This window comes from Oncorhynchus nerka, linkage group LG9b (assembly GCF_034236695.1).
Source record: "Oncorhynchus nerka isolate Pitt River linkage group LG9b, Oner_Uvic_2.0, whole genome shotgun sequence".
Taxonomy (NCBI): domain Eukaryota; kingdom Metazoa; phylum Chordata; class Actinopteri; order Salmoniformes; family Salmonidae; genus Oncorhynchus; species Oncorhynchus nerka.
The window spans coordinates 24,923,518-24,951,109 of NC_088424.1; the positions used below are offsets into that span (position 1 = coordinate 24,923,518).

The window sequence follows — 27,592 nt, forward strand, 5'->3', positions numbered from 1 at the left end:
TGCACATATCTGTGCATACAATATGTGACATGGTACGCAATTTTTTGGGACCACTTTTGGCTCATGAGTGCTACTTTCAGAACTACTGGCTAAAAAGTATACCAAAGTACCGGATAATCTCTTTAAAGCTGCAATATGTCACTTTTTGGGTGACCCAACCAAATTCATATAGAAATGTGAGTTATAGATCTGTTATTCTCATTGAAAGCAAGTCTTAGAAGCGGTATATACACTACCAGTCAAAAGTTTGGACACACCTACTCATTCCAGGGTTTTTCTTTATTTTACTATTTTACTATTTACATTGTAGAATAATAGTGAAGACATCAAAACTATGAAATAACATATATGGAATCATGTAGTAACCAAAAAAGTGTTAAAAAAAATCTAAATATATTTAACATTTGAGATTCTTCAAAGTAGCCACCCTTTGCCTTGATGACAGCTTTGCACAGCTTTTCGTTTTTTGAGTCTTTTACTTTCAGTTTTGTACACCAGCTTTAAAAAGCAGAAAATACAATATCTGTGTCACACCCTGATCTGTTTCACCAGTCCTTGTGCTTGTCTCCACCCCCCTCCAGGTGTCACCCTTCTTCCCCATTATCCCCTGGGTATTTATACCTGTGTTTTCTGTCTGGGTCTCGCCTTGTGTTGTTATAGTAGGAACTGGCCATGACTGACCCAGCAGACTTGGACCAGCTCCGTCCTGTATCCCTGCAGGGCGCTACCATTAGGAGAGGAGGAGCTACTTCAGAACCTGATGGAAGGGTTCCGATCTCTGGCAGAACACCACGACCTGGGGTTCAAGGCGTTGACGGAGCAATTCCGTGAATTAGCTCGCAAGCAGCACGCCACATCTGAAACTTCCCAGCCACTCAGTAGTGGTGGGTCTGTTCAACCTACCCTGGCTCCCCATGAACACCACTTACCTCCTCCGGAGTGATATGCTGGCGATCCTAGAACCTGCCGGGAATTTCTTTCTCAGTGCTCCCTCAGTTTTGAGCTCCAGCCATCTTCGCTCCCTTCGGATCGATCGAAGGTAGCATATCTAATTACGCTAATGTCCGGAAGGGCACTCTCCTGGGCGATGCCGTTTGGGAGCAACAGTCCACCGTTTGTCATAATCTGGAAGATTTCATGACGGAGGTGATGAAGGTATTCGATTCTCTGGTGCCCGGGAGAGAGGCAGCCCAAAAACTAATGAAGGTACATCAGAACTCCGTAGTGTGGCAGACTATGCGGTAGAGTTTTGCACATTGGCCGCCAAGAGTGCCTGGAATCCGGAGGCTCTGTTCGATACCTTCCTTCACGGACTGTCGGAGGGAATAAAAGATGGAGTTACCATTGGACCTCAATTCCCTCATATAGCCACCTGTCCGGTTAAGAGACCTATTTCTTCAGTAGGTACAAGTGTACAAGTGCTCTGGGGAGCCAGACTAGGAATCCTGTAATTCCCATCAACTGCACTCCCTTTTTAGTGATACTGCTGTGGGGAGACCAGTCTAAGTCTCTCCGGGTGCTCATTGACTCTGGGGCGGATGAGAGTTTTATGGACGCTACCTTAGTTTCTGAATTAGGTATCCCCACTCAACTCCTCTCTGTTCCCATGGACGCTAGAGCACTGGATGGTCGCTCCATTGGAAGAGTTACTCACAGCATTGTTCCTGTTAATCTGCGGGTTTCAGGAAATCACAGTGAGGCTATACAGCTACTCCTCATTGATTACCCCATGTTCTTGTTGATTTGGGATACTCTTGGCTCCAGAAACAAAACCCCGTTATTGACTGGACCACGAGTTCCATCCTGGGTTGGAGTCCGTTCTGCCATTCCCATTGCCTCAAAGCAGTGCAGCCTTCCCTGAGACGTCCTCCTCAGGGCTTAAGTCAAGCCTCTGACTTCTCTGATGTCCCCACAGAGTAACACGACCTCCTGGAGGTCTTCAGCAAGGCACGGGCTACTTCTCGTCCCCCGCATCGTCCCTATGATTGTGCCATTAACTTTCTCCCAGGCACCACACCACCTCGTTGTCGGCTATATTCCCTATCCGGTCCGGAGACCAAGGCCATGGAGGAGTATAATGAGGATTCTCTGGCTACTGGAGGCATCTGTCATTCTGCATCTCCTGCCGGCGCAGGGTTTTTCTTTGTGGAAAAGAAGGACAAGACCCTGCGTCTGTGCATTGACTACCGGGGCCTTATGACATAACGATCAAGAATCGTTACACCTTACCACTCCTCTCCTCGGCTTTCGAACCTCTCCAGGGGGCGGAATGCCTACCACCTAGTTTGGATAAGCAAAGGGGATGAGTGGAAGACAGCCTTCAACACTATAGGGCAGAGAGAAAAAATGTACAGCTTTAAAGCAAATTTTCTGCAATTCTAAAAAAAGATCCAAGACATATAAGATGATGATGTCTGAGTGCGAGTGACTAACAAAACCAATGGGAGCCCAATGTAGGCCAGGGCCCCTCGGCACATGCCCAGTGTGACCAGTCAGTATTCAGCCATGATTACTATACGTTTAGATAGCTGACTAGACTAACTTAAAAATCAAAAAATTGTTAGCTGACATTGCTAATTGAGTGACTGTCAGTGACTAACATAACATGAGAAAAACTGCTGATGCACAACCAAATGTTGAAATTGCAACTTGTGTATTCTACTATTCCAACTCTCAACAGTAAGTTGAGGGACCCACTGAGATCCTAAAAATATACAGTTGAAGTCGGAAGTTTACATACACCTTAGCCAAATACATTTAAACTCAGTTTTTCACAATTCCTGACATTTAATCCTAGTAAAAATTCCCTGTCTTAGGTCAGTTAGGATCACCACTTTATTTTAAGAATGTGAAATGTCAGAATAATAGTAGAGAGAATGATTTATTACAGCTTTTATTTCTTTCATCACAGTCCCAGTGGGTCAAAGTTTACACTCAATTAGTATTTTGTAGCATCGCCTTTAAATTGTTTAGCTTGGGTCAATACTTATGTTCCACCATAATTTGCAAATAAATTCATTAAAAATCCTACAATGTGATTTTAGGATTTTAGTTAATGTGTACCTATGATGAAAATTACAGGCCTCTCTCATCTTTTTAAGTGGGAGAACTTGCACAATTGGTGGCTGATTAAATACTTTTTCGCCCCACTGTAGATACTTTTGTACTGGTTTCCTCCAGCATCTTCACAATGTCCTTTGCTGTTGTTCTGGGATTGATTTGCACTTTTCACACCAAAGTACGTTCATCTCTAGGAGACAGAATGCGTCTCCTTCCTGTGCGGTATGACGGCTGTGTGGTCCCATGGAGTTTATACTTGCGTAATGTTGTTTGTACAGATGAACGTTGTACCTTCAGGCGTTTGGAAATTGCTCCCAAGGATGAACCAGACTTGTGGAGGTCTATCATTTTTTTTCTAAGGTCTTGGCTGATTTCTTTTGATTTTCCCATGATGTCAAGCGAAGAGGCACTGAGTTTGAAGGTAGGCCTTGAAATACATCCACAGGTACACCTGGAATTGACTCAAATGATGTCAATTAGCCTATCTGAAGCTTCTAAAGCCATGACATAATTTTCTGGAATTTTCCAAGCTGTTTAAAGGCACAGTCATCCTAGTGTATGTTAACTTCTGACCCACAGGAATTGTGATACAGTGAATTATAAGTGAAATAATCTGTCTGCAAACAATTGTTGTAAAAATTACTTGTGTCATGCACAAAGTAGATGTTCTAACCAATTTGCCAAAACTATAGTTTGTTAACAACAAATTTGCGGAGCGGATGAAAAACAGGTTTTAATGACTCCAACCTAAGTGTATGTAAACTTCCGACTTCAACTGTATATATTTATGTATTATGGTCAAGTGCCCCTAAAGAAAGATGCCCAGGGTCCCTGCTCATCTGTGTAAATGTGCCTTAGGCATGCTGCAAGGAGGCATGAGGCCTGCAGATGTAGCCAGGGCAATAAATTGCAATGTCCGTACTGTGAGAAGCCTAAGACAGCGCTGCAGGGAGACAGGATGAACAGTTGATCGTCCTCGCAGTGGCAGACCACGTGTAACAACACCTGCACAGGATCGGTACATCCGAACATCACACCTGAGGGACTGGTACAGGATGGCAACAACAACTGCCCGAGTTACACCAGGAACGCACAATCCTTCCATCAGTGCTCAGACTGTCCGCAATAGGCTGAGAGAGGCTGGACTGAGGGCTTGTAGGCCTGTTGTAAGGCAGGTCCCCACCAGACATCACTGGCAACAACATCGCCTATGGACACAAACTAGCATCAAAAGTTTTAAAAAAAAATAAAAATAAAAAAGTATTAATAGGAGACTGAATGCGATCGGACCACCATCTAATTGGCCTCTGTACACAGTAACTCTTACATAATTTCCATGTGGATTGGGATAAAGCCTATTGGAGACAATTTGTTCATAACTTAGACAAAATAATTAATAATTTACTTTTTTCTCCACAACAACGGTACAGCAGATCCCATTATTGTATGGGACACTTTTAAATGTACTTTTAGAGGTAATTCAATACAATTCAATACTCATCATTAATTTAGGTCGAAAGAGATTAGACTAATAAAGGAAATAGAGGAAATAACAGTGCAGGTAGATGATAATGGAAACTGTACTATAGAGGCACATAATAAGTTAGCAGAAAAACAAAAATAATTGGAGGTACTTATTCAAGAATGATCAAGTGTAATGTATTACAAATATAAAGTTAATTGGATGGAAAATGGGGAAAAATGCAACAAAACAATCTGGAATTTTCAATATCGAAAAGCTACCAAAAAGAATTTACAGAATCTTGTTACAAATGATGGACTCATCCATTATTCACCAAATTATATTTTGAAAGAGGAAGCAAAATATTTTAAGCATATGTTTTCATTCCAGTCTCCTCCATTTACACGGAATGATGTTAACTGTAAGGTTTTCTTTCCTAATAATAATAATGTAAAATTAACAAATGTTCAGAAAGACCTCTGTGAAGGCCAACTTACAGAAGAGGAACTTTTTGAGGCAATTAAATATTTTCAGTCTGTAAAAACACCAGGGCTTGATTGTACCAGTAGAGGAATATCAGACCTTTTTTGATGTACTCAAAGATGCATTATTGGCATGTTTTAATTACTCCTATAAAAATGGTAGACTTTCAGGTACTCAACAAGAAAGTCTGATTTCATTACTACTAAAACAGGACCCAGGTGGTACTGTAAAGATCCAGTCCATTTAAAAAAACTGGAGGCCTCTACCACTTCAATGTTGTGATGTGAAGATCCTGGCGAAATACATAGCACATAGAATAAAAAAGGTTTTACCAGATATTGTTCATCCTGATCAGACAGGTTTTTTACATGGACGATATATTGGAGATAATATACGACAATTACTTGAAACAATTGAACATTATGAAACATCAAAGATACCAGGCCTGGTCTTCATAGCATAGCATAGAATTTAGAAAAGGCATTTGATAAAGTACGACTAGAATTTATTTATGAATGGCTGGTGATTCGGTGAATCTCTTATACAATGGGTTAAAGTTATGTACAGCAAACGAAGATGTAAAATAGTAAATAATGGTTACTTCTCAGAAAGTATTGACCTTTTAAGATGAATAAAACAAGGCTGTCCATTGTCTCCATATCTATTTATTATGGCCATTGAAATGCTAGCTATTAAAATTAGATCCAACAAGAACATCAAGGGGTTAGAAATTCAGGGGATAAAAACAAAAGTGTCAATGTATACTGATGAATCAAGTTTTTTTTATTAGTCCTCAATCTGGATCCCTGTATAGTCTCATTGAAGATCTTGATCACTTTTCTAGACTCTGGACTAAAACCTAATTATGACAAGTATACCATATTACGTATTGGATCATTAAAAGGGAAAGGGGGATACCTAGTCAGTAGTCCAACTGAATGTATTCAACTGAAATGTGTCTTCCGCATTTAACCCAAACCCTCTGAATCAGATAGGTGCGGGGGGCTGCCTTAATCGACATCCACATATTCGTCGCCCAGGGAACAGTGGATTAACTGCCTTGCTCAGGGGCAGAACGACAGATTAATACCTTGTCAGCTCGGGGATTTGATCCAGCAACCTTAAGACACAGTGTTTACACTACCTTATAGTTTACCATAAAGTGGGTATATGGTGAAGTAGACATACTTGGTATTCACATCTCAAAAAATATAAATGATCATTTCAAACCACACCGCTCTCATTGGGCAAAAACTGGTTGAATCAACATTGTTTCCATGCAATTTACACCAAATAAGTCAATGTGATGATGTTGAATCAACGTAGAAAACTGCTTGGATTTACAAGAAGTCATCAACGTAAGGGAATTTACTCTTTTTTTCACCCACCTTTTAACCTAAAACCAATGACAGGTGCCATTTTTGGTTGATTTCACGTTGAATTCATGTTAGTTGGCAACTCAATCAAATATAAATCAAAACTAGACATTGAACTGACGTCTGTGCACAGTGGGCTGTTTCATCCATGGCAAGTATGTTGCTCTCCTTTCTCTTCTTTTGCACAATCTTCACAATTACTGAAGTTCACTCCTGAACAATTCATTTAAACCCGTCGTTTATTTGAGACAAGTGTTTCTTTTCTGAAATGTGTGCCGATGCCCAGCTGTTAAAAGGGACAGGCGGCTATCTGAGACTCAGCGTTTAATTGATATTTTAAGTGACAAACACATTTAATTAATTATTTCTGCCATGTCATCTGAGCCTCACATCACAGACAATTTTTGGGTGGGATGTTCAATTTGGTCACTTATCACAAGTCCCTGGTAAAATGACACAGAAAATTGGTTGCATATACCTTCCCGTAATACGGAATTAACCTTCGGATTAAAAGATTCCGTGCCCTTCAGTTCTCATAGATATAGCACATGAATATCCTGTCGCCTCAGCCTTGAAACACTACTGTCTATTCTGACCTACATACAACAGTACATAGTGAGACGGGTAGTCGGGTATACAGGCTCCAGAGACCTCTAACACACAGACACACACGGCAGACACAGCCGTATCCCGTCATCCCAGGCACAGGTTTCAAAAGAGACAAAAGGGCTCCAACTGAACCAAAATGCACTGGAGAGTGCATGTTACATGTTAAATAAACATACAGGCTGGCTGTAGTCTGTGGTTCTGTAATCCTGGAGGCCCCTCTCTCCTCTCCGTGCTTCCCTTTGATATGTGGCACAATCTGCCACCTTCAGGGGCAGACGAGACTCAAGGGGAATGTTAAACGCTCCTTCCTTTAGAGATGAAATGCTCCACATAAATCATTGATTAGCCTCCACCCCTCCAATACCCACCCCCTCTACAACCTTTAGCTAGATAGCTGAAATGGTGCAAACAAATGTTATGTTCTCATTAAGAGTACTTTTGTCAATTAGGGACTAGTTTTTGTCAGTTCGGCCTAATATCTGCTGAGCTGTAGAAGAGAGCAGTCGTAAAGGAGTGGCCACGCTGTTCATCTTCAGAGGGGAAATAGCAGTAACAAAAGAAAAACAGAACAGAGGCTGTTGTGGATGTGAAGTTGGTGATGCATGCTCAGTTATTTGATGATAGATGATAAATGCATTGTGTGTGCACGTGCGTGTGTGTGTGTGTGTGGGGGGGGCTCTCAACTTTGTTTTGGTTGGAGGATTCTATGGGTCATGTGAATCTCTGACAGTGGTCCTCATCTCTTGTCCTGTCTTGCCTGAGGGCTGGTAGCCTATACTATTAATTTGATGGCACCCATTCCCCTGACATGTGTCTGTCCAGCTCTGTCCCACCACGGATGTGGAGCGAGACAGATACTGTATAATGATCCTGTCCTACTAGTGCCTCATCAGCTCTGGTTACAGTACAGACTGTTCTCTGCAGATAGTGTCACAGACATCTATGTGTGAAAGCAATACAGTGTTTAACAGAAGTATAGCAGGTTTAACCAAGGCCAGCTAGTTAGTTAGTTAGTTAGTTAGATAGATAGATAGATAGATAGATAGATAGATAGATAGATAGATAGATAGATAGATAGATAGATAGATAGATAGATAGATAGATTCACAATTCCTGACATTTAATCCAAGTACAAATTCCCTGTCTTAGATCAGTTAGGATCACCACTTTATTTTAAGAATGTGAAATGTCAGAATAATAGTAGCGAAAATGATTTATTTAAGCTTTTATTTATTTTACCACATTCCCAGTGGGTCAAAAGTGTACATACACTCAATTAGTATTTGGTAGAATGACCTTTAAATTGTTTAACTTGGGTCAAATGTTTCAGGTTGCCTTCCACAAGCTTCCCACAATAAGTTGGGTGAATGTTGGCCCATTCCTCCTGACAGAGCTGGTGTAACTGAGTCAGGTTTGTAGGCCTCCTTGCTCGCACACGCTTTTTCAGTTCTGCTCACAAATTTTCTATGGGTTTGAGGTCAGTGCTTTGTGATGGCCACTCCAATACCTTGACTTTGTTGTCCTTAAGGCATTTTGACACAACTTTGGAAGTATGATTGGGGTTATTGTCCATTTGGAAGACCCATTTGCGACCAAGCTTGAACTTCCTGACTGATGTCTTGACATGTTGCTTCAATATATCCACATAATTTTCCTGCCACATGATGCCATCTATTTTGTGAAGTGCACCAGTCCCTCTTGCTGCAAATCAGCCACACAACATGATGCTACCACCCCCTAGCTTCACCGTTGGGATGGTGTTCTTCGGCTTGCAAACTTTTCCTCCAAACATAACGATGGTCATTATGGCCAAACAGTTCTATTTTTGTTTCATCAGACCAGAGGACATTTCTGCAAAAGTACAATCCTTGTCCCCATGTGCAGTTGCAAACCGTAGTCTGGCTTTTTTATGGCGGTTTTGGAGCAGTGGCTTCTTCCTTGCTCATTGTTGATATAGGACTGTGGATATAGATACCTTTGTACCTGTTTCCTCCGGCATCTTCAAAGGGTCCTTTGCTGTTGTTTTGGGATTGATTTGCACTTGTCGCACCAAAGTACGTTCATCTTTAAGAAACTGAACACGTCTCCTTCCTGAGCGGTTTGACAGCTGTGTGGTTCCATGGTGTTTATACTTGCATACTATTGTTTGTACAGATGACTGTGGTACCTTCATGCGTTTGGAAATTGCTCCCAAGGATGAACCAGACTTGTGGAGTTCTACAATTTATTTTCTGAGGTCTTGGCTGATTTATTTTGATTTTCCCATGATGTCATGCAACGAGGCACTAAGTTTGAAGGTAGGCCTTGAAATACATCCACAGGTACACCTCCAATTGACTCAAATGATGTCAATTAGCCTATCAGAAGCTTCTAAAGCCATGACGTCATTTTCTGGAATTTTCCAAGCTGTTTAAAGGCACAATTAATTTAGTGTAAGTACACTTCTGACCCACAGGAATTGTGATACAGTGAATTATAAGTGAAATAATCTGTTTGTAAACAATTGATGTAAAAATTACTTGTGTCATGCACAAAGTAGATGTCCTAACCGACTTGCCAAAACTATAGTTTGTTAACAAGACATTTGTGGAGTGGTGGAAAAATGAGTTTTACTGACTCCAAAGTGTATTTTATCTTCTGACTTTAACTGTAGATAGATGTATAGATAGATAGATAGATAGATAGATAGATAGATAGATAGATAGATAGATAGATAGATTAGTTTATTAGTCACATGCACAGGGTTGTAGATGTAATCGCAGGGTAAGGTGGAATTCTCAAACAGTATTGGTCAAAAAACGAGAAGTGAATGACACAATAATAAACATAATAATAATAATATACACCGAATGTACAAAACATTATGAACACCTGGTCTTTCCATTACATAAACTGACCAGGTGAATCCAGGTGAAAGCTATGATCCCTTATTGATGTCACGTGTTAAATCCACTTCAATCAGTGTAGATGAAGGGGAGGAGACTGGTTAAAGAAGGATTATTAAGCCTTGAGACAATTGAGACATGGATTGTATATGTGAGCCATTCAGAGAGTGAATGGGCAAGATACAATATGTATGTGCCTTTGAATGGGGTATGGTAGTAAGTTCCAGGTGCACAGGTTTGTTTCAAAAACTACAATGCTGCTGGGTTTTCAAGCTCAAGAGTTTCCTGTGTGTATCAATAATGGTCCACCACCCAAAGGCCTTCCAGTCAATTTGACACAACTGTGGGAAGCATTGGAGTCAACATGGGCCAGCATCTGCTTTCAGACCTTATAGAGCATGCCCCGACGAATTTAGTCCGTTCTGAGGGCAAAATGGGGGGTGTAACTCAATATTTGCAAGGTGTTCTGCCCAGTCGGCTGAGGCGGGCTTTAGAGCGTGGGGAGGTGTGACAGATACTGTAATATCTTATTGGCCAGACATGCTAGACAAACAGCCTGAACATCAAATCAGCAACACTAAAATATGATGCCGTTAATATCCAGACATTCCCACCGCATCATACGTAATGTAGCCTAGCCTATGGATAAATCAACGTGATATCGGGCAATTCAAAGCAGAGATTACACCTACCCATCCCCCGTTCTCTTGAATCCAGGTGTGCAGCGGTCCATTTAGATACTCCGTCATCCACCCGGCGATGTGGTCAACCTGCGACGTCATTTCCTTGTTCACGCATTCCACACATATTGTGCCACCGAACTCGAAGAAGGCGACAATTCGTCCCCAGTTAACCCCGTCCCTGAACAGCTCGTCTATCACCTCTCTGAATCTCCTTTCTGCCAAAGAAGACGTGAGATACAATTGGTGTGACATCTCCGCAAAGTCGGGCTGGTACAGTCGTTCGAGTTCGTCCCCGGCCTCACGCAAAACTCTGTGAATAGCTGCATGCGGGTCCGTTTGGGAGAGCCGTTTGGAAAGATGGGGGACGCTGCCCGGTCTGGCGTTATTGGCCCCGTGGCACCGCCGTGCCAAACCAGGCGGAGGAGAAATCATCGACCCATTATTATCAGCATCTTCCTCGTCATTCTCGAAATCCCACGCATATCCCCTTTTCAAGAGTTTGTGACAAATGTACTTTTCCACTATACAGCGGTTGTCGTCGTTTGCCATTATGATTGGCACTGATAATGACCTCCACAATCCTAGTTTTTAAGAATAATACATCGTACTTATCAACATGCACTGCGCCGCGCAATATATCAGATCAGACGAAAAGTGTATTTCTGAGAAAATGCTCTGGTCAAGTTTATAGGATACTATCGAACCGTGCAGAACGAAACACTGCAACGGGAGCGATGTGCGTGGAACGAAAAACGGTCCCTTCACCCAACTAGGCTGAAACCGTGAAAAAGTCCAAGTATATCCACGTAAGAATATCAAAATGTTTCCCCAATTGTGCTATCAAAAGGAAATATTCGAAGCCTTGATCAAAAAGTGTCTACAGTTATCTGTAGACTCCCAAATCCAGACAGCCAGAAATACGGAAGAGATTAAAATATTCTTGATGTGCACATAATGTCCACACTACAAAAAAAAATATACATGACCGAAAAACCACATAAGAAGATCAACGTCGCATGCATCCAGAATATTGTTACGCGTACCCAGAGCCGTTTCGAGGGACTGTGCAGTGAAGACTATCCCACAATCATATTGCTGTCTGTGTTCCAGCTACACACTGTGGGTTGGTTGAACATTCTTTGCTGCTTTGCTGGTGAGGTATTTCTTACGTCACCCATAGAAAGTTATCACTTGTGCATTTGGAAACTCCACGTAGGCCTATGTGTCGTTCCTATTTGGTTACGTTTGATCTGTAGAGAAATGTTTGCCATGATAGGATTTTAACCTTTAATTCTTATCTAATGCATAAAATGTTGCAATAACTCTAACATTTCCCCAATATTTTATGGGTCGAAATATGGTGAATAGCCATTTTAACTATTACGAACAGTAGCCTATCAATTTGGATCAAGTTGTAGAAATAGGTGAACCTTTCCTTATTTGAAGAATTAGAAGCTTCAAGCTTTCTTTCTTTAGCCCTGCCTGATTAACAATTGCTGAGCCCTTACTAGACAGGACTACACCATTCTGATTCCCCATGAGGGGACTGCTTTTATCTAGCATCCTTATGGACATCCATCCATCTCATTGGTGGACATATATTTTGATGTTCTCTGTGTTTTTCTCTTTCTTCCAGTGTGTCTGTGAATATAATATCTCGCTCAGTCTCTCTACCTGCCTATATCTTCTACACACTCTCTGACAGGGCAACTAAATCCCCATGCAGTCTTCCTGCTGATCTGAGGGCCCTATACCATAGCTACTGTCTGCCCAGGCTGTTCTGTTCCCATCATGGAAGATGAAAGAATACTCATACAGAATACATAAAACTGAACACCTGCCCCCCCCCCCCCCCCCCAACAACTGCCCGGCCACAAGCACCTACTGTACATCAAAACTGTATAATGGTATGGAGTGGCACAGAACACCCACTCCACTCAGCTTCTGAATAGACAGGAGTCAGGATGGATCAACTGTAGCCATAGTCCAACCCTCAGCAACTGAATAATGTAAGTTCAGAATCCAGCAAACACAGCTACACGTACAGTATAGGTTATACAGAATCACATAAAAGTTATTTAAAATAGGAGACTAACCATAGTTGTGTTTTAAAAGGCCTGTGTCAACAGTACTGAGAGCAGACAAAAACATAAGAGGGCATTTAGCAGAGGAAATGTCATTTTCCAAGGTTATTTATTTAGTTTTATCATGTAAGAAAATAAGACAAAGCAACATTGTTCTACTCCTTACATTTTTCTTTTCAATGGCACACAAGGTGAAATTCGTACACATTTGGCCAAAACGAAACAACCAATAAGATAGGAATGATATTCAGTAGCACTGTACTTAAACATTTTATAATCTTCTTTTAAATATCTCTGGACAACACCAATGAATGGGAAAACTAGAGCGTGACTGAGCATTTTAACAATGGTACAACTTGGTTGTAGTGTTTTAACATATTGTAAGCATAGGCTTGATTTGCAAAGCTTAAAATGTGTTCAAACAAAATAGCTTTTCCCATGAGCTACATATTATATCAAATGTCTATAAACGTCAACATATATGTGTTGCTACCTAAAGATGACAGAGAGTCAGAGCTAACAATGTACAGATGAGGAAATGACAAGTATCGACACACTAAGCGCTGGACAGTGACAATGTGCCTTGAACCAATGTTAAATGAGAACCTCCGAGTTGAATCATCCATTCTCACGTTCTTATTTTGGGTTTGAGTAAGGCCTTTTTGAACAAAAACTAATCTGAAATTGACGAACAAAACACACCAAAAGAGTTGGCATTTTCGCAGAAAAATCGAATTAACTGGTAAACCACAAGCGGCTTAAGCCACATTATTTTCTGTGAATAAATTATATTATTTTATCATTAACATCATTCGTAGTTCTCTCTTAAGGCTTGGAATGGGTCCCCACAGTTGTAGTGCTTGGCTGAACTACAAACGGTTTATAGGATAGTACAGACCAGCAACATCAAACAAAATAAATCACAAGTAGTTGCATTGCATTTACAGAAATGGTCTCTTAATACATTTTGGCATTCAAATATTGGTGGATTAAAAAAAAGTATACTTTCTGATTCGGAGCCTATGGTTTGCATTAAAGGTCAGTACATTCTCCCCACAGTTGATGGATGGAAGGAAGACTTGCATGAGTTCACATTTGATCTTTTCTCTCCCCATTAAGCAGAATATTGAGAAGGTAAGAAGGTAGCGGGATGTACGGGATGTTTAAAAGGCTTGGAGTTAGAGGACTTCGGCAAGGAACTGTGAACACTTACTGAGACAAATTACACAGTTAAGGGAGCATAGGATAGTGTCCACGGTGACTTGGATGAAATGTAAAATTAGACAATACAATAGCACACATAGCTCCTTTATATTGCTCTGCACAGATAGAGTTTGCCAGTCCCTCTTAATCTCTTGGCCTCTATATAAAATCGAGCTCTAGTGCCCTCTCCAGGCCTGAAGGGTCTTTGCTGGAACCTGCCTTGTCCAGACACTACCCCATCACTTTAATCACAGAGCCCACTTGGATGCTACGTGGCAAAATATGTGCACAGATCACACATACACAGAGATCAACAACTGATAAGACATCATAGGAAGACAGGAAAGAGTGAATGAGGCTGGCATCAGATGTTAGAGGATTTGTTCTCATACTACATCGCACGACTGTCCTATGCCTACCTTTTACATACCGCTTCAACCTCAGGTAAGAAACGCAAGTAAAATGTGAAAGTGGCATGCAAATAAGAGGAATAGAGGTTTTTCTTTTTTCCCCAGCCACCACCAGTGTCCAATGGCTTCTCTCTCTCCCTGGAGTAGGTTTGGTCAATGTACAGTCATTTAAACACATTGTAACAACACTGAATTAAAATCTTTCCCCTCGGCTTCTTCACACGGCTCCTACACAGCACACACATTCTCTCGTACTTGCACATACAATCATTTTACCTAAAAATGCCTTGGATGATCATTTCCAGGAAGTAAATTTACATTTTTGCTTTGCCTTCTCTCATCACTGTTAAATCACATCTAAGCTCCGTAAATGCATCCACAGCACGGGCCAATACGCCACTCTACATTAACAGCACATGGAAGGGCACCGGGTGACACAGAGTGAATAAAGAGAAGCTTTGCCTGCAAAGCTTGGGAAGGAAGGAGGAACACATTTGGTGAAAATGACAGTAGTTTGAAGTGATAAAGATAGCTTACTCAGAATGGTCTGTATGACACATGGTTTGTTAGTGTTCTTGTTTCTTCTGATTATTGGGATTGCAGGTCAACATGCTGACATAACCAGTCAGACTGGCAATCCCTTACTTTCCTCTCTGCATGGAAAAAAATAGGAGGATAGGGTGGCCCAAAAGTAGGCTAAAGTTTCAGGTGTTGACAAGACCTACTTTAACAGCAAGCTAGTAGTGTTTAGTCTGCCCTCATAGACCCTTGGGTAAAGCAGCCTTAACAATAAAAGCAGGTATACAGTTACAATTAAAACGTTTCACAGAGCACTTGAGTAAACAATATCACTGGAATGATGAAAAAAGGTGGACAAACAAAATAACTGCCAAGAATTGTATGTGTTAATAATAAGTAACAGGACACCTGCCATTTTCTTTACTTCGGTATTATCACTGGCGCACAAGATATCTGGCCATTTAGCCTGTCCAGGGTTGTGCCCTCTAAGGAATGGAGGGGAGGGGAGAGGAAGAGGAGATGAGGGCTGGCTGGGGTGAGTTCTCCAGTGGCAATAATAGTGGAGGATGGGGGGGGTTGTTACTCCCTCTTGTCCGCTGCTTTGGCCTGCTCCCTCTGGATCATACAGCGACGCACAATGCTGTCGAAACTCCCCAGGTAGAACAGAGCAATGGTCCGGAACAGCCCCATGGTTACAATCTGCACAGAGATCAGAGGCCACATTAACAATTTGGGCTCTAGACAGTAAGACAGTTTTGGGACAATCTATTATTATGTTATAACCATAGAATTGTCATATTTCTAGCTCTATGGTTACAATATATATGTAATAGATACAAAATGGCTTTGGTAAGTTGATAGTTAAGGTTCAGTTAACACATGTTTAGGAAAATAGTAATATTTGGGGTGTGTTGTAGTGAGACAGTGACAGTGCTGTTCCTGTCCTGTCGTGTAGTTACCTGCTGGAGGCCCTCTGTGATGGAGGTGACAGGTGACATTCCACAGGTGAGAGCTGAGAGCATGTAGCCGTCAGGCCCCACAGAGCTGTTAAAGTTCCCCTGCTGGGGGGGGGCACAATGACATGACCGTCAAAAAAACTGCTCTTTCACACTTTTAGAGAGCAAATTTCTCTGTGTTTCTGACTAGATGTTATTTATTGATGAAGGTTTTTATGTAGGCCTGAGGCCTGGTGAATTTCATAGTGACATTTGCTGAGAATGCAATGTCTTACCACTGCATCCTTGACAACGATCTTAGCCACCTGCTCCGGCTGAGTCACCCCAGATGTCTCAGAGATCAGCCTAGTCTCTAAAGGCTATGGAAGGACAAAGAGACAAAATATAACTTGAGGCGTTAGAATAAAATACAAAATGTGAGAGAGTTTACACTTTCCCCTTTTCATGAGGAGACTCACCTTTGTCCTATTCTCCTCTGCTAGTCCTGGAGTGTCAGTGTCAGGGGGGTAGGCCACTGTTACATAAATGTTATATGGCTTCATCTGCAGGGACAAGTAGAGGAAAGAGTGCTCTCAGCCTTAAAAAGACTTATCCAAATTTTATGTTGAGAATTTGACCTATTGACCCCCAATGTGGGCAGGAAAAGGAACGATTAGATACTACTCACCTCCATCTGCAGGGACTCAGCCAGCCCACGCAGGGCAAATTTGGATGGAGAGTAGGCTGTGTAGCCGAACAGGCCGATCTGGCCAGCCTGGGAGGAGATAAACAGTATGCGTCCCATCCTACGCTCCTTCATTGTGGTGATTACAGCCCGTGTGGGATACACACTGCCCAGGTAGTTCACCTCCATCATACTCTGTTATAGACAAGGGAAGGATCACAAAAACTCATAGACTGAATAATATACATACTATCAAAGAGTATTCACTTGAGAAAAAACAGCCTCCTAACATGGTAATTGTTATATTTCTGAGCAGTTTCCATGGTAATAGCATTTCTATGGGGTGAGGTCTAATGACTTCAGACCCTTAACGAGGCATGTGACCAGCATTGGAATGCCAGGATGAGAAGGAACTAGCTAGCAGCACCAGCACAGCTTAGCTCCCTCCAGGAAATCTAATTAAGTACATTAAATACATTAGGGTGTGGGGAACACACACACAATCACATTTTCCATTGGTCATGATTATTATCTTAGTATCAGAATAATCCCTTCATGCACACACACTCGCAATGTGTACACACAACCTAATTTTCCTGGGTCATTATTGCGGTATTGGTACCATCCCTTCACTGTCAGAGAGTGAAGAAACCAGCCACCTCTTCAGCCTGGAATTAAACCGCTCTCTCATTCTTCCACTGCAATTAAATCTGCAGCAGACCTAGACTGCAACCGAATCTAACCTTCTGGCTCACTAGCTGCCTCTAAACTGAAAACTGAACCCTTGGTTCCACCTTGGACAGACATCAAACCCTTTGAATCTTCAATCTGGGAAACATCTTGTCTCATTGCCTATTCAGAGTTAGTTTCAAATTATGTTCATTTTGGCACAACATCAAGGTTTTCTGAGGCACACACTAAGGAGTTGGGTTTCTGCGTTCTCCCTTCCAGACCTGTCGGTCTATTCCCCTCATTAGTTACAGTACTTACTCTGAAGCGCTCCACCTCCACCTCCTCAAACTTCCCAGAGAAGGACGTCCCAGCACAGTTCACCAACATGTCCACCGGACCAAGTTTTTCTTGGCACTAGATGGATGAAATTATATTGATATTGTTACTTGCAGAGAATTATTATAAAAGTTAGGAATTGATATGATGGAAAAGGCCCCTATCACTTGTGATTTACCTGCTTAATCACACTTTCCACCTGTCTGTAGTCCTTGGACACGTCAACTGATATGCAGAGCACCACCTGAGTGGTGCAGTCAGCGGTCAAGTGAGTTGCTAATGAGATCATCCAGTTCAACATTCAATGATTTGCTTGCACCCCCCAAAAAGCAAGAACAACAAAAACATTGTCTTTCTTCCACGTTGTCCCAAAACATGTACTGTAGCAACGATATACATACCTGCTTGTCATTAATGGCACATTTCTCCACTTCTTTTTTCGCTTGAACCAATTTACTCTAAAGGAAATTAAAGAATGATTGATAAATGTGCTGACTGAGTGATGCTCTGAAAAATATATATATGCACAATACACTTCAAAAGTTTGGGGTCACTTCGAAATTTCCTTGTTTTTGAAAGAAAAGCTATTTTTTTGTCAATTAAAATAACATCAAATTGATCAGAAATACAGTGTAGATATTGTTAATGTTGTAAATGAATATTGTAGCTGGAAACGGTAGTTTTTTTAATGGAATATCTACATAGGCGTACAAAGGCCCATTATCAGCCACCATCACTCCTGTGTTCCAACAGATGCCTCACAAGTGATAAACTGGCAGCTTCATTAAATAGTACCCGCAAAACACCAGTCTCAACGTCAACAGTGAAGATGCGACTCGGGATGCTGGCCTTCTAGGCAGAGTTGCAAAGAAAAAGCCATATGTCAGACTGGCAATAAAAAGAAAATATTAAGATGTGCAAAATAACACAGACAGTGGGCAGAGGAACTCTGCCTAGAAGGCCAGCATCTCGAAGTCGCCTCTTCACTCTTGATGTTGAGACTGGTGTTTTGCGGGTACTATTTAATGAGCTGCCAGTTGAGGACTTGTGAGGTGTCTGTTTCTCAAACTAGACACTCTAATGTACTTGTCCTCTTGCTCAGTTGTGCACCGGGGCCTCCCACTCCTCTTTCTACTCTGGTTAGAGACAGTTTGCACAGTTCTTCATAATTTCTCACATGGATTAGCCTCCATTTCTCAGAACAAGAATAGACTGATGAGTTTCAGAAGAAAGTTATTTGTTTCTGGACATTTTGAGCCTGTAATCAAACCCACAAATGCTGATGGCCCCAGATACTCAACTAATCTAAAGAAGGCCAGTTTTATCGCTTCTTTAATCAGAATAACAGTTTTCAGCTGTGCTAACATAATTGCAAAAGGGTTTTCTAATGTTCAATTAGCCTTTTAAAAAGATAAACTTGGATTAGCTGACACAATGTGCCATTGGAACACAGGTGTGATGGTTGCTGATAAAGGGCCTCTATACGCCTATGTAGATATTCCATAAAAATTCTGCCGTTTCCAGCTACAATAGTCATGTATAACATTAACAATTTCTACACTGTATTTCTGATCAATTTCATGTTATTTTAAATGGACACATTTTTTTGCTTTTCTTTCAAAAACAAGGACATTTCTAAGTGACCCCAAACTTTTTAACGGTAGTGTATATAATTATAAGAAGCATGTGTACGCCTAAATTGGGAAATGTAGACGCACACAAAGACATTTTGGAGCACATTTTGTAGATGCACTAGTGTTCCTAAATAAACGTTCCAGGTCACAGCAAAATATTTAGCCGTATATACAAGTAAAATGGTTGCACTGTAGAGCCCTGCAAGGATGTTGATTTGAAGTGGATTTCTACTCACCTCGTCTCTTGCCACTAGTGTGATGAAGGCTCCTTGTCTGTAGCACTCCATAGCGATGCTTTTCCCTATTCCACTGGAACCTCCAGTGACCTGTGGGTTGAAAGGTGGTGGTAGGTGAGAGAGGAGGGTCGTTCCCTTTAAAAAGTTAAATACACGGGATGGTCCCCTAGGGTCAAAGTCCAACTTACAGTAAATACAGTAGGTCATTAGAATGTTGCTTTTTTCCCCAAGTTAGTACATGTGTTTCTGCTAAAATGTGTAGTCATTTCTATGAAATTGAGTGTCATTGACTGGCTGGCCTACTTATTGCCATACTAGAGTTTTCACTTTAAGCTTGCAACACGTTGCAAAAGACAATACATTGTCAACTCTGTTACAAGCTGTTAATTAATTGTGGGCGTGTCGTACTTGTAGATGATCTGCTGCGTGCAAAGCGCCTTTACTTACGAAACACATTCACCTGCAACACCCTATAAAATCTACGGTGCAATGGTTATGCAATGCGACGTAGCTAACACAGTACCTTGTTTCTAACTAGCACGTCTGAATATGATACCGTTGTCTAGTTAGGACAATGAGCACTTACCACGACGTGGGCCCCATTTAATTTGAGAGGTTTGGGGCTAATCAAAGGGGATATCATGTATAACAGCAACACGAAGGCAACGACGAATGCAACAACGACTAGAAGCATAATGAAAGGCAAAAGGAGCCACCAGGAACTGAAGAAAAGCCAATCCGTGATCGTTGAACTCAATTCTTCCTCAGAGGACATGGGTGAAGCTGGCAGTTCGGTTAGCTTCTAGACTCAGTAGGAGCGAATCTGGGGGCTTGCCCTTGTCAAAAGGGGTGGCGATTAAACAGAGTTTTCTAGCAGTATATTTGGCAGCGTATCAGCGGGTTTACTTCCAAGATAAAATACCGTGGTGGACCTTGGATCTACGATATTTTCCTGCCTAGCTGCAATATGAACCAAAACAAGTCGTATTGTGCACTTTGAACGGATGCGACAATTTGACCACCGTTCTAGGTATTTGTAGTTTTTAAACCATGAAGCAAACTGCCACCTAACCGAGGTTTGCTCATATTAAGGACAGCACTTCCCAAAATGCAATGGTATACTTCCTTATTGTTGGTGCACCCATTTTATTCTACCGACATAACTATCTCCATCGCCAGATCTTGATCTGTGAAATGAGATATTTGTTTATTTAACTAGGCAAGTCAGTTAAGAACACAGTCTTATTTACAGTGACGGATATTGGCATTTGTAAAGATTCATTTGAATCCTCAACCTGGACCATGAGACAATACTTTGTTAATTAAAAAGTCAAAAGTTCTCTATTACTTTTATTTACATATGCATGGGAAAGAAAACCATATACATTGACTTTTCCACTCACTGATATATAAGGTATCATTCTCTACACTTTTATAGTGAGTTAAAAAGATAACACAAAAGATGTCCAACACTTTGAAAGATTTGTCTTCGGAATACAATCTCTATAAGATAAGAGTTTACATGAAATGTGCAAATATATTACATTTCAATACAACGATGACAAAACACAATATAGCTGTGCCTCTGGATATCAACTTCCACGTTTTTAAATGAACCAGACAAAATAACAATGTATATGTTCTTACTACCTAAACTTGTTTCAGAAGGCACATGGTGCGCATTGCCACGTCTTAAAATGTAGTACTGTAAGTTCAAGCGAGCTGCATTCCACCAATGCCATAACAAAAAAGGACATGACGCTGTTATGTGCCTAAAATGTCCATTTCAGGTTACCTCTACAATTCCATTCACAAAAGTATCAGCCCCGTTGTTTCTTCAGCACTGTTAGACAGTGTGACTGGATCTCCATAAGGCATCGCTTTTCAGTAGTTCATGTTGGGAAGATAAGCAATATGTAACAGGGAAATGTGGATGGTCAGGGGGAAAAGTACTGAATCCTAGTCTATAAGGTGTCTGGTCTAGTACTTTTGGTGATCCTCACAGTTTAATCAGATTGACAATGAACAAACCACAGAGTAGCCTTCTTGAGAAAAAAAAAGTACATATACACAATATGTCCCAAAGTAGTTTCCACCCCGATTGTTGTCGGTAGTTCTTTTAACCCTAGCCGAAGTCCCACAAATATCCTGTGCATGTAGAATGACATACATTTGCAGTGCTTCAGCTACCCAAACCCATGTCTTTTACACCACCTTGAGACTACAAAGGCCTTTGAAAGTACAAATGGCATGCATTGTAAGTTTCATTCTCTCCAGACCAAAGAGCCATACATCTCCATAAAGTATCTACTATAAATTGAGTTCTCTCTTGTGTACAAAAATAAGTAGAGTATATGGGTGCTTACAATGACAAGTGAGGTGCAATTTGATTGATGGCAAGTGGTACTTGAAAACTGAGCTTAGATATTTATTGGGGAAGTTAGATAAGCACTCTGCACAATAAGCAGCATCTTAATTTGGTTAACAAGCTTGTATCGGTAACTCGAATCAAACTCCCATTGACTTCAAAGCATGACATATGCAAATGTTTGAGTTGAGCATTGTTCTCAAGTTAGGAGTCGGGCCAAGATGCTGCTAAACAGATTTCACAGAACATATGCCTATGTAACACCAAGGTTCTTCATTTCCATGCAGCGTTCCATCCACCAATCAAGTCTACCTCAGACATCTTGCAGCAGTGAAGTGATCCGTAATTCTTTGGACATGGGGGGCATCTAAGAAAATATCCACCTTTGTTTAACCCCTTATGTGGCCAATAGTCAAGCTCAGTAGCCATAGAAATGGACTTAAATGGGGATATCGGTTCTAGTAATTCTATGAGTAGAGCAGTCATGTGGCACACTTCTGATGAGCCAACAGAGCATGAAGGGGAGAATGAACACGGATATAATATTTGTTCTGGTAAAAAAAAAAAGCCACGTTTAGCCCTCCTGTCCAAAGTCATCTGTGAATTTTCTCAGTTTGTCCAAATCATGATCGTTGACAGTTGGCTTCGTGCTGGACAGGGACCTCAGCATGTCAGACTACAAAGAATAAAGAGAGACATGATCAAGGGTTATTCAACAGTCTTGTTTTCCCAAAAACATTACCATTGAGAAAGAGAAACAGATCATTTTGCACACTCACCATACAAACGACTGGCTCACACAGCTTTTCCCCAGGGACCTCCATCCATGTCATCTCGACGCCGTTCGGGTCTCCCGGGGAGCACGGGGTCAAAAAGTCATCTACCAGGATTTTGGGGTTGTCTCTCAATGGCCCTCGTACCTTCAATAACAAACGCAATTTATTGTGTTAAAAATAACAAAACTCAATAGAACAATGGCCTAGCTTGATATAAAGATTAACACTGTAGAATACACAGACGTTGTTAACTGGTTGTCAATATGGCGACGTACCCGTTTGAAGTGAGTGGCTGATTGAACTTTCCTGACGGGCTGCATAAGCGCATCTCTGACGATGATGCTGATGTCGGCCCCCGAGTACCCGTCTGTCTTCTTTCCGAGGGTGACAAAGTCAGAGTCGTTGAGGCTGGTGGGGGTGGTGCCTAGGTGGAGCTTGAACATGAAGGTGCGGGCGTGTTCCTCTGGCAAGGGGATGTAGATCCTCTTCTCAAACCTGAGATAAAAGTTCCAATGCAGTTATCTCAATATCAAATCATTTCTGGGTAACAACTAAGTACCTTACTGTGATTGGTCAAAAATAAACAAAAATGGCTTCTTAAGCAAATTTCTCAAGCAAGAATTTTGCTGGGAGTGGTCTGAGTGGAGAGAAGGGCAGTTGGTGGTTCTGACATTTTGTCAGTCAGTTATTGCCATGGAAAAGACTGCCGGTCACACGATAATTGACCATTAATTAACAAACATGTTTAGCATCTCCGGGCCTCCACACATACAAGCTGCTGATGTGCGCCCTTGGTATCGTCTATATTTCAAAAAGTCTAATAAATCAGTTAAATATACACCATCACAATAAATCCGTTACTTTAGGTAGGTCTAAAGAAACATTATGATATGAAGAAAATGGATTTCAGAAGAACAGAATATGAGTTGGCCTGCTGCATGTTATCTGGCTATGCGCCATGTCATAGGCTTGTTCATATAGCAGACAGGGTATGCTTATAAGTCCAGTGCCATTATTTTATATTATAGGATTTCATAGTAAGAAGAATCCAAAAGGAAAGGAGTAGGTGGCCAGTACATTACAATAAACTTGACTCAACTACTAACAGAATATATTTACAAAGTAATGCATATGGGAACAGCCAGCATAGTGCATCAGGACGCACAACCAATGCGTTTTGACTACTAGTCTTCCTCAGGCAGCATTCTGTGAGAAGAATATAACAGAACTTAGCTGAATAAAATTGAAAGGATATTTTTCAGATTCCAGAGCGAGAGTGTGCATATGAAGTGGCTAAGTTGAGCGTAAAAGTGAAAATTTGAAACAGGTCCTATACGCTAGATTTACAGTTATTTGACAACTTCAGTTGTGAATGATACAAACCATAGAATTCCCATGAAAATCAATATATTTGGGCTGCATGATGAGACTATAGGCTATTGAGGATATGAGAAAGTCACAAAAAAGCTGAAGCTCTGTTCCTTGCCTCAGGCTGCACATGCTGTTCTCTCATCAAGTGATCATACTTTCACCCAGCAGACTATTCTCAATTTAATCTTGTCTTTACCAATATGTTAAATGAGTTTAGATTTAGAATGATCAAATGGGCAGGAACAGGGCAAGAGAAAAAAAGACATGTAACCTATATGCACTTGAATAGCGAATGGAGGCCACATTCCCACTGGTTCGTTTCACTCATGTTGGGTAGGCTACTCCGGTTATTTCACAGTGGTACAGGTGATATTCCACCCAAACTCTGTATGCCATGAGCTCTCCAACTCTGTTCCTGCAGCTACCCAGTGCTTAATTTTGGAAACCAAGTGAAATCTGTTCAGGAACATCAATAGAAACATGTTTCATTAAACTGTTGACAGCTCCTCCCTCTGTGCGCTGGAGAACGGAATGAAGGAGAGGAGATGGAAATGCATGGCGGCGAGAAATTCTATAGCTAAAAAGGTCATGTGTCAGGCTATTATAAAAAATACCTATTTTATTGGGCACATACACATGGCTATCAGATGTTAATGAGAGTATAGTGAAATGATTGTGCTTCTAGTTCTGACCGATCAACATCAAATACATTATAATTGTTGGCCAACTCTGAATTTGTTTAATTTAGGCAAGACCAATTATGCATGAAAGATAGCTTTAAAAAAATGCAGATTTAAGATAACATGCATATGGGTGTTTTGAATGAATCATCACCTTAGAAAGCACTGTCCATTTAGTTGCGTTAGGCTTTGAAACAACATCCACAACGACCATATTCTCCACTTCGTTTCAACCCGTTGTTGAACTTTTTTCCAAATTATCAATCACAGCAAGGTGAGTTTTAAAAGCACATACAAGTGTTTGATGTGATTTTTGATTTCATTTGCATTGATGTCAGAGTGGTTAGAGTGACAATAGAGCCCTGAGTACTAGGCCATTAGCGAGTTGGGTACTATCTCCAGAGTGCATAAAAGGAGATTACCATGACTCAAATGTCGCATAGAATTTTACTGTGGTCATGACTGCCGGTAATGTGGTCACCGCAACAACCCTAGTGGGGAGGTGGAAAACTGAAAACTAGCTGTTATTGGTGGGTAGTTTGTATCTCCTTTTATTGTATTAGTCTATCAACGATTTACCGACTGGTGATGTCACCAGACAGGCCAAAACTCCATCCCACCAAAACAGGCTGATATTTCAGGCAGTCTTTTCAAACAGCTCTTACACTAAAAGGTCCTTATCATAATGTTCACAATATTATTCCAACCTCATAGGTGTGGAAAAAGATTTAAAATCACAAGGAAATCACATACTCTACAGAAAGAAGAATATATTTACATCCCATACAGGGTAGATCTGAGCAGCAACACAAAGATAAGAAGCAGTGCTGCTGAGTCACAGTATTCTAACTTCAGAGATTTCACATTATTATTACCCAAACGAGTTAAAGCAGGGTGGTACATCTTACCATACATTTGTAAGGCTGTTGTGTCACAGTCAACCATAAAGAGCAAGTTATTTGGTACACAGTTGAGAAGGTAGGCTAAGCCAGTAAGAATGTGTCATTACCGTCTTCTGATGGCAGAGTCCAATGTCCAAGGGATGTTGGTGGCCCCTAATACCAGTACCCCATCGTTGTCATTCCCCACTCCTGAGGAAGAATATCTTATTAACATTTCAAAACCAGTTTAGCTTAATATGACCAAAACACCAATACAGTCCACTATAATCTACATACACACACAAGTATGGGTACACCTACTCATTCAAGGGTTTTTCTTGATTTTACTATTTTCTACATAGCAGAATAATAGTGAAGACATCAAAAGAATTAAATAAACACATTGAATCATGTAGTAACCCAATTTGAGATCTCAAAGTAGCCAACATTTGCCTTGACAGCTTTGCACGCTCTTGGCATTCTCTAAACAAGCTTCATGAGATAGTCACATGGAATGCATTTCAATTAACAGGTGTGCCTTCTTAAAAAGTTAAACACTTCTTAATGTGTTTGAGTCAATCAGTTGTGTTGTGACAAGGTAGGGGTGGTATACAGAAGATAGCCCTATTTGGTAAAAGACCAAGACCATACTATGGCAAGAATAGCTCAAATAGGCAAAGAGAAATGACAGGCCATCAATACTTTAACACATAAAGGTCAGTCAATACGGAAAATGAAGAACTATGAAAGTTTCTTCAAGTGCAGTCGCAAAACCCATCAAGCACTATGATGAAACTGTCTCTCCACAGGAAAGGAAGACCCAGAGTTACCTCTGCTGCAGAGGATAAGTTCATTAGAGTTACCAGCCTCAAATTACAGCCCAAATAAATACTTCAGAATTCAAGTAAAAGACACATCAACAGTTCAGAGGAGACTGCATGAGTCAAGACTTCATGGTCAAATTGCTGCAAAGAAACCACTACAAAAAAGGACAATAAGAAGAGACTTGCTTGGGCCAAGACACACAAGCAATGGACATTAGGAAATCCAAATTTGACATTTTAGGTTCCAACCGCCATGTCTTAGTGAGACGCAGAATAGGTGAAAGGATGATCTCCACGTGTGTGGTTCCCACCGTGAAGCATGGATGAGGAGGTGTGATGGTGGTGACAACGTCTGTGATTTATTTACAATTAAAGGCACACTTGACCAGCATGGCTACCACAGCATTCTGCAGCGATATGTCATTCCATCTGGTTTGTGCTTAGTGGGACTATCATTTGTTTTTCAACAGGACAATGACCCAATACACATCCAGGCTGTGTAAGGGCTATTTGACCAAGGAGAGTGGTGGAGTGCTGCATCAGATGACCTGGCCTCCACAATCACCCGACCTCAACCAAATTGAGATGGTTTAGGATGAGTTGGACTGCAGAGTGAAGGAAAAGCAGCCAACAAGTGCTCAGCATATGTGGGAACTCCTTCAAGACTGATGGAAAAGCATTCCTCACAAAGCTGGTTGAGAGAATGCCAAGAGTGCGCAAAGCTGTCATCAAGGCAAGGGGTGGCTACTTTGAAGAATCAAAAATATAATTTAATTTGTTTAAACAACTTTTTGGTTACTAAACGATTCCATATGTGCCATTTCGTAGTTTTGATTTCTTCACTGTTACTCGACAATGTAGAAAATAGTTTTTTAAAAAGTTTTAGTTAAAAAAAAAAAAAAACATGAATGAGTAGGTGTCCAAACTTTTGACTGGTTGTGTGTTTGTGTGTGTGCACAATGCCTTCGGAAATTATTCAGACACCTTGACTTTTTCCACATTTTGACATTACCGCCTTACTCCAAAAATGGATTAAAAATAAATAAAAAATCCTCAGCAATCTACACACAATACCCCATAATGGCGAAGTGAAAACAGGTTTAGAAATGTAAGCAAATGTTTAAAATAAACAATTACCTTAATTACATAAGTATTCAGATCCTTTGCTATGACAGGAGGATCTGCAGAGAAGAATGGGAGAAACTCCCCAAATACAGGTGTGCCATGCTTATAGCGTCATACCAAAGAAGACTCAATGCTGTCATTGCTGCCAAAGGTGCATAAACAAAGTACTGAGTTAAAGGGTCTGAATACTTATGTAAATGTGACATTTCCATTTTTTTAAATAAAAACCTGTTTTTGCATTAACATTATGGAGCATTGTGTGTAGATTGAGGGGAAAAAACATTTAATACATTTT

At 40.9% G+C, this 27,592-nt stretch overlaps 3 protein-coding genes across 5 annotated transcripts in view; all 3 read right to left on the bottom strand.

The window, feature by feature from the left end:
• Positions 1-11,687, bottom strand: part of LOC115114494 (apoptosis regulator Bcl-2-like) — a 42,096-nt gene extending 30,409 nt beyond the window's left edge. The window contains exon 1 of the mRNA XM_029642773.2: positions 10,568-11,687. Coding sequence (XP_029498633.1) covers positions 10,568-11,107 — 540 coding nt within the window. The 5' untranslated portion in view covers positions 11,108-11,687. The remainder of the gene's footprint in view (positions 1-10,567) is intronic.
• Positions 11,688-12,734: 1,047 nt separating this feature from the next.
• kdsr (3-ketodihydrosphingosine reductase) lies at positions 12,735-20,278 on the bottom strand. 2 transcript variants are annotated; one of them, XM_029642777.2, is made up of 10 exons: positions 19,859-20,278; positions 19,273-19,362; positions 17,804-17,860; positions 17,581-17,646; positions 17,385-17,480; positions 16,398-16,589; positions 16,189-16,272; positions 16,006-16,089; positions 15,734-15,832; positions 12,735-15,473 (listed from the first exon to the last, which is right to left on the bottom strand). In XM_029642777.2, exons 1-10 carry the CDS (start codon positions 20,045-20,047, stop codon positions 15,354-15,356), a joined length of 1,077 nt encoding a protein of 358 aa, XP_029498637.1. In that variant the 5' UTR covers positions 20,048-20,278; the 3' UTR covers positions 12,735-15,353. The 2 variants fall into 2 exon arrangements, with proteins under 2 accessions (XP_029498637.1, XP_029498636.1); XM_029642776.2 differs by having other exon boundaries at positions 15,734-15,835; positions 19,859-20,277.
• Positions 20,279-20,609: 331 nt separating this feature from the next.
• The window catches only part of LOC115114495 (vacuolar protein sorting-associated protein 4B-like), a 35,435-nt gene continuing 28,452 nt past the window's right edge, over positions 20,610-27,592 (bottom strand). For both annotated transcript variants that reach the window (XM_029642774.2, XM_029642775.2), the window contains 4 exons: positions 25,477-25,558; positions 22,692-22,911; positions 22,420-22,560; positions 20,610-22,316 (listed from right to left, as the gene is read on the bottom strand). In XM_029642774.2, coding sequence (XP_029498634.2) covers positions 22,215-22,316; positions 22,420-22,560; positions 22,692-22,911; positions 25,477-25,558 — 545 coding nt within the window. In that variant the 3' untranslated portion in view covers positions 20,610-22,214. The remainder of the gene's footprint in view (positions 22,317-22,419; positions 22,561-22,691; positions 22,912-25,476; positions 25,559-27,592) is intronic.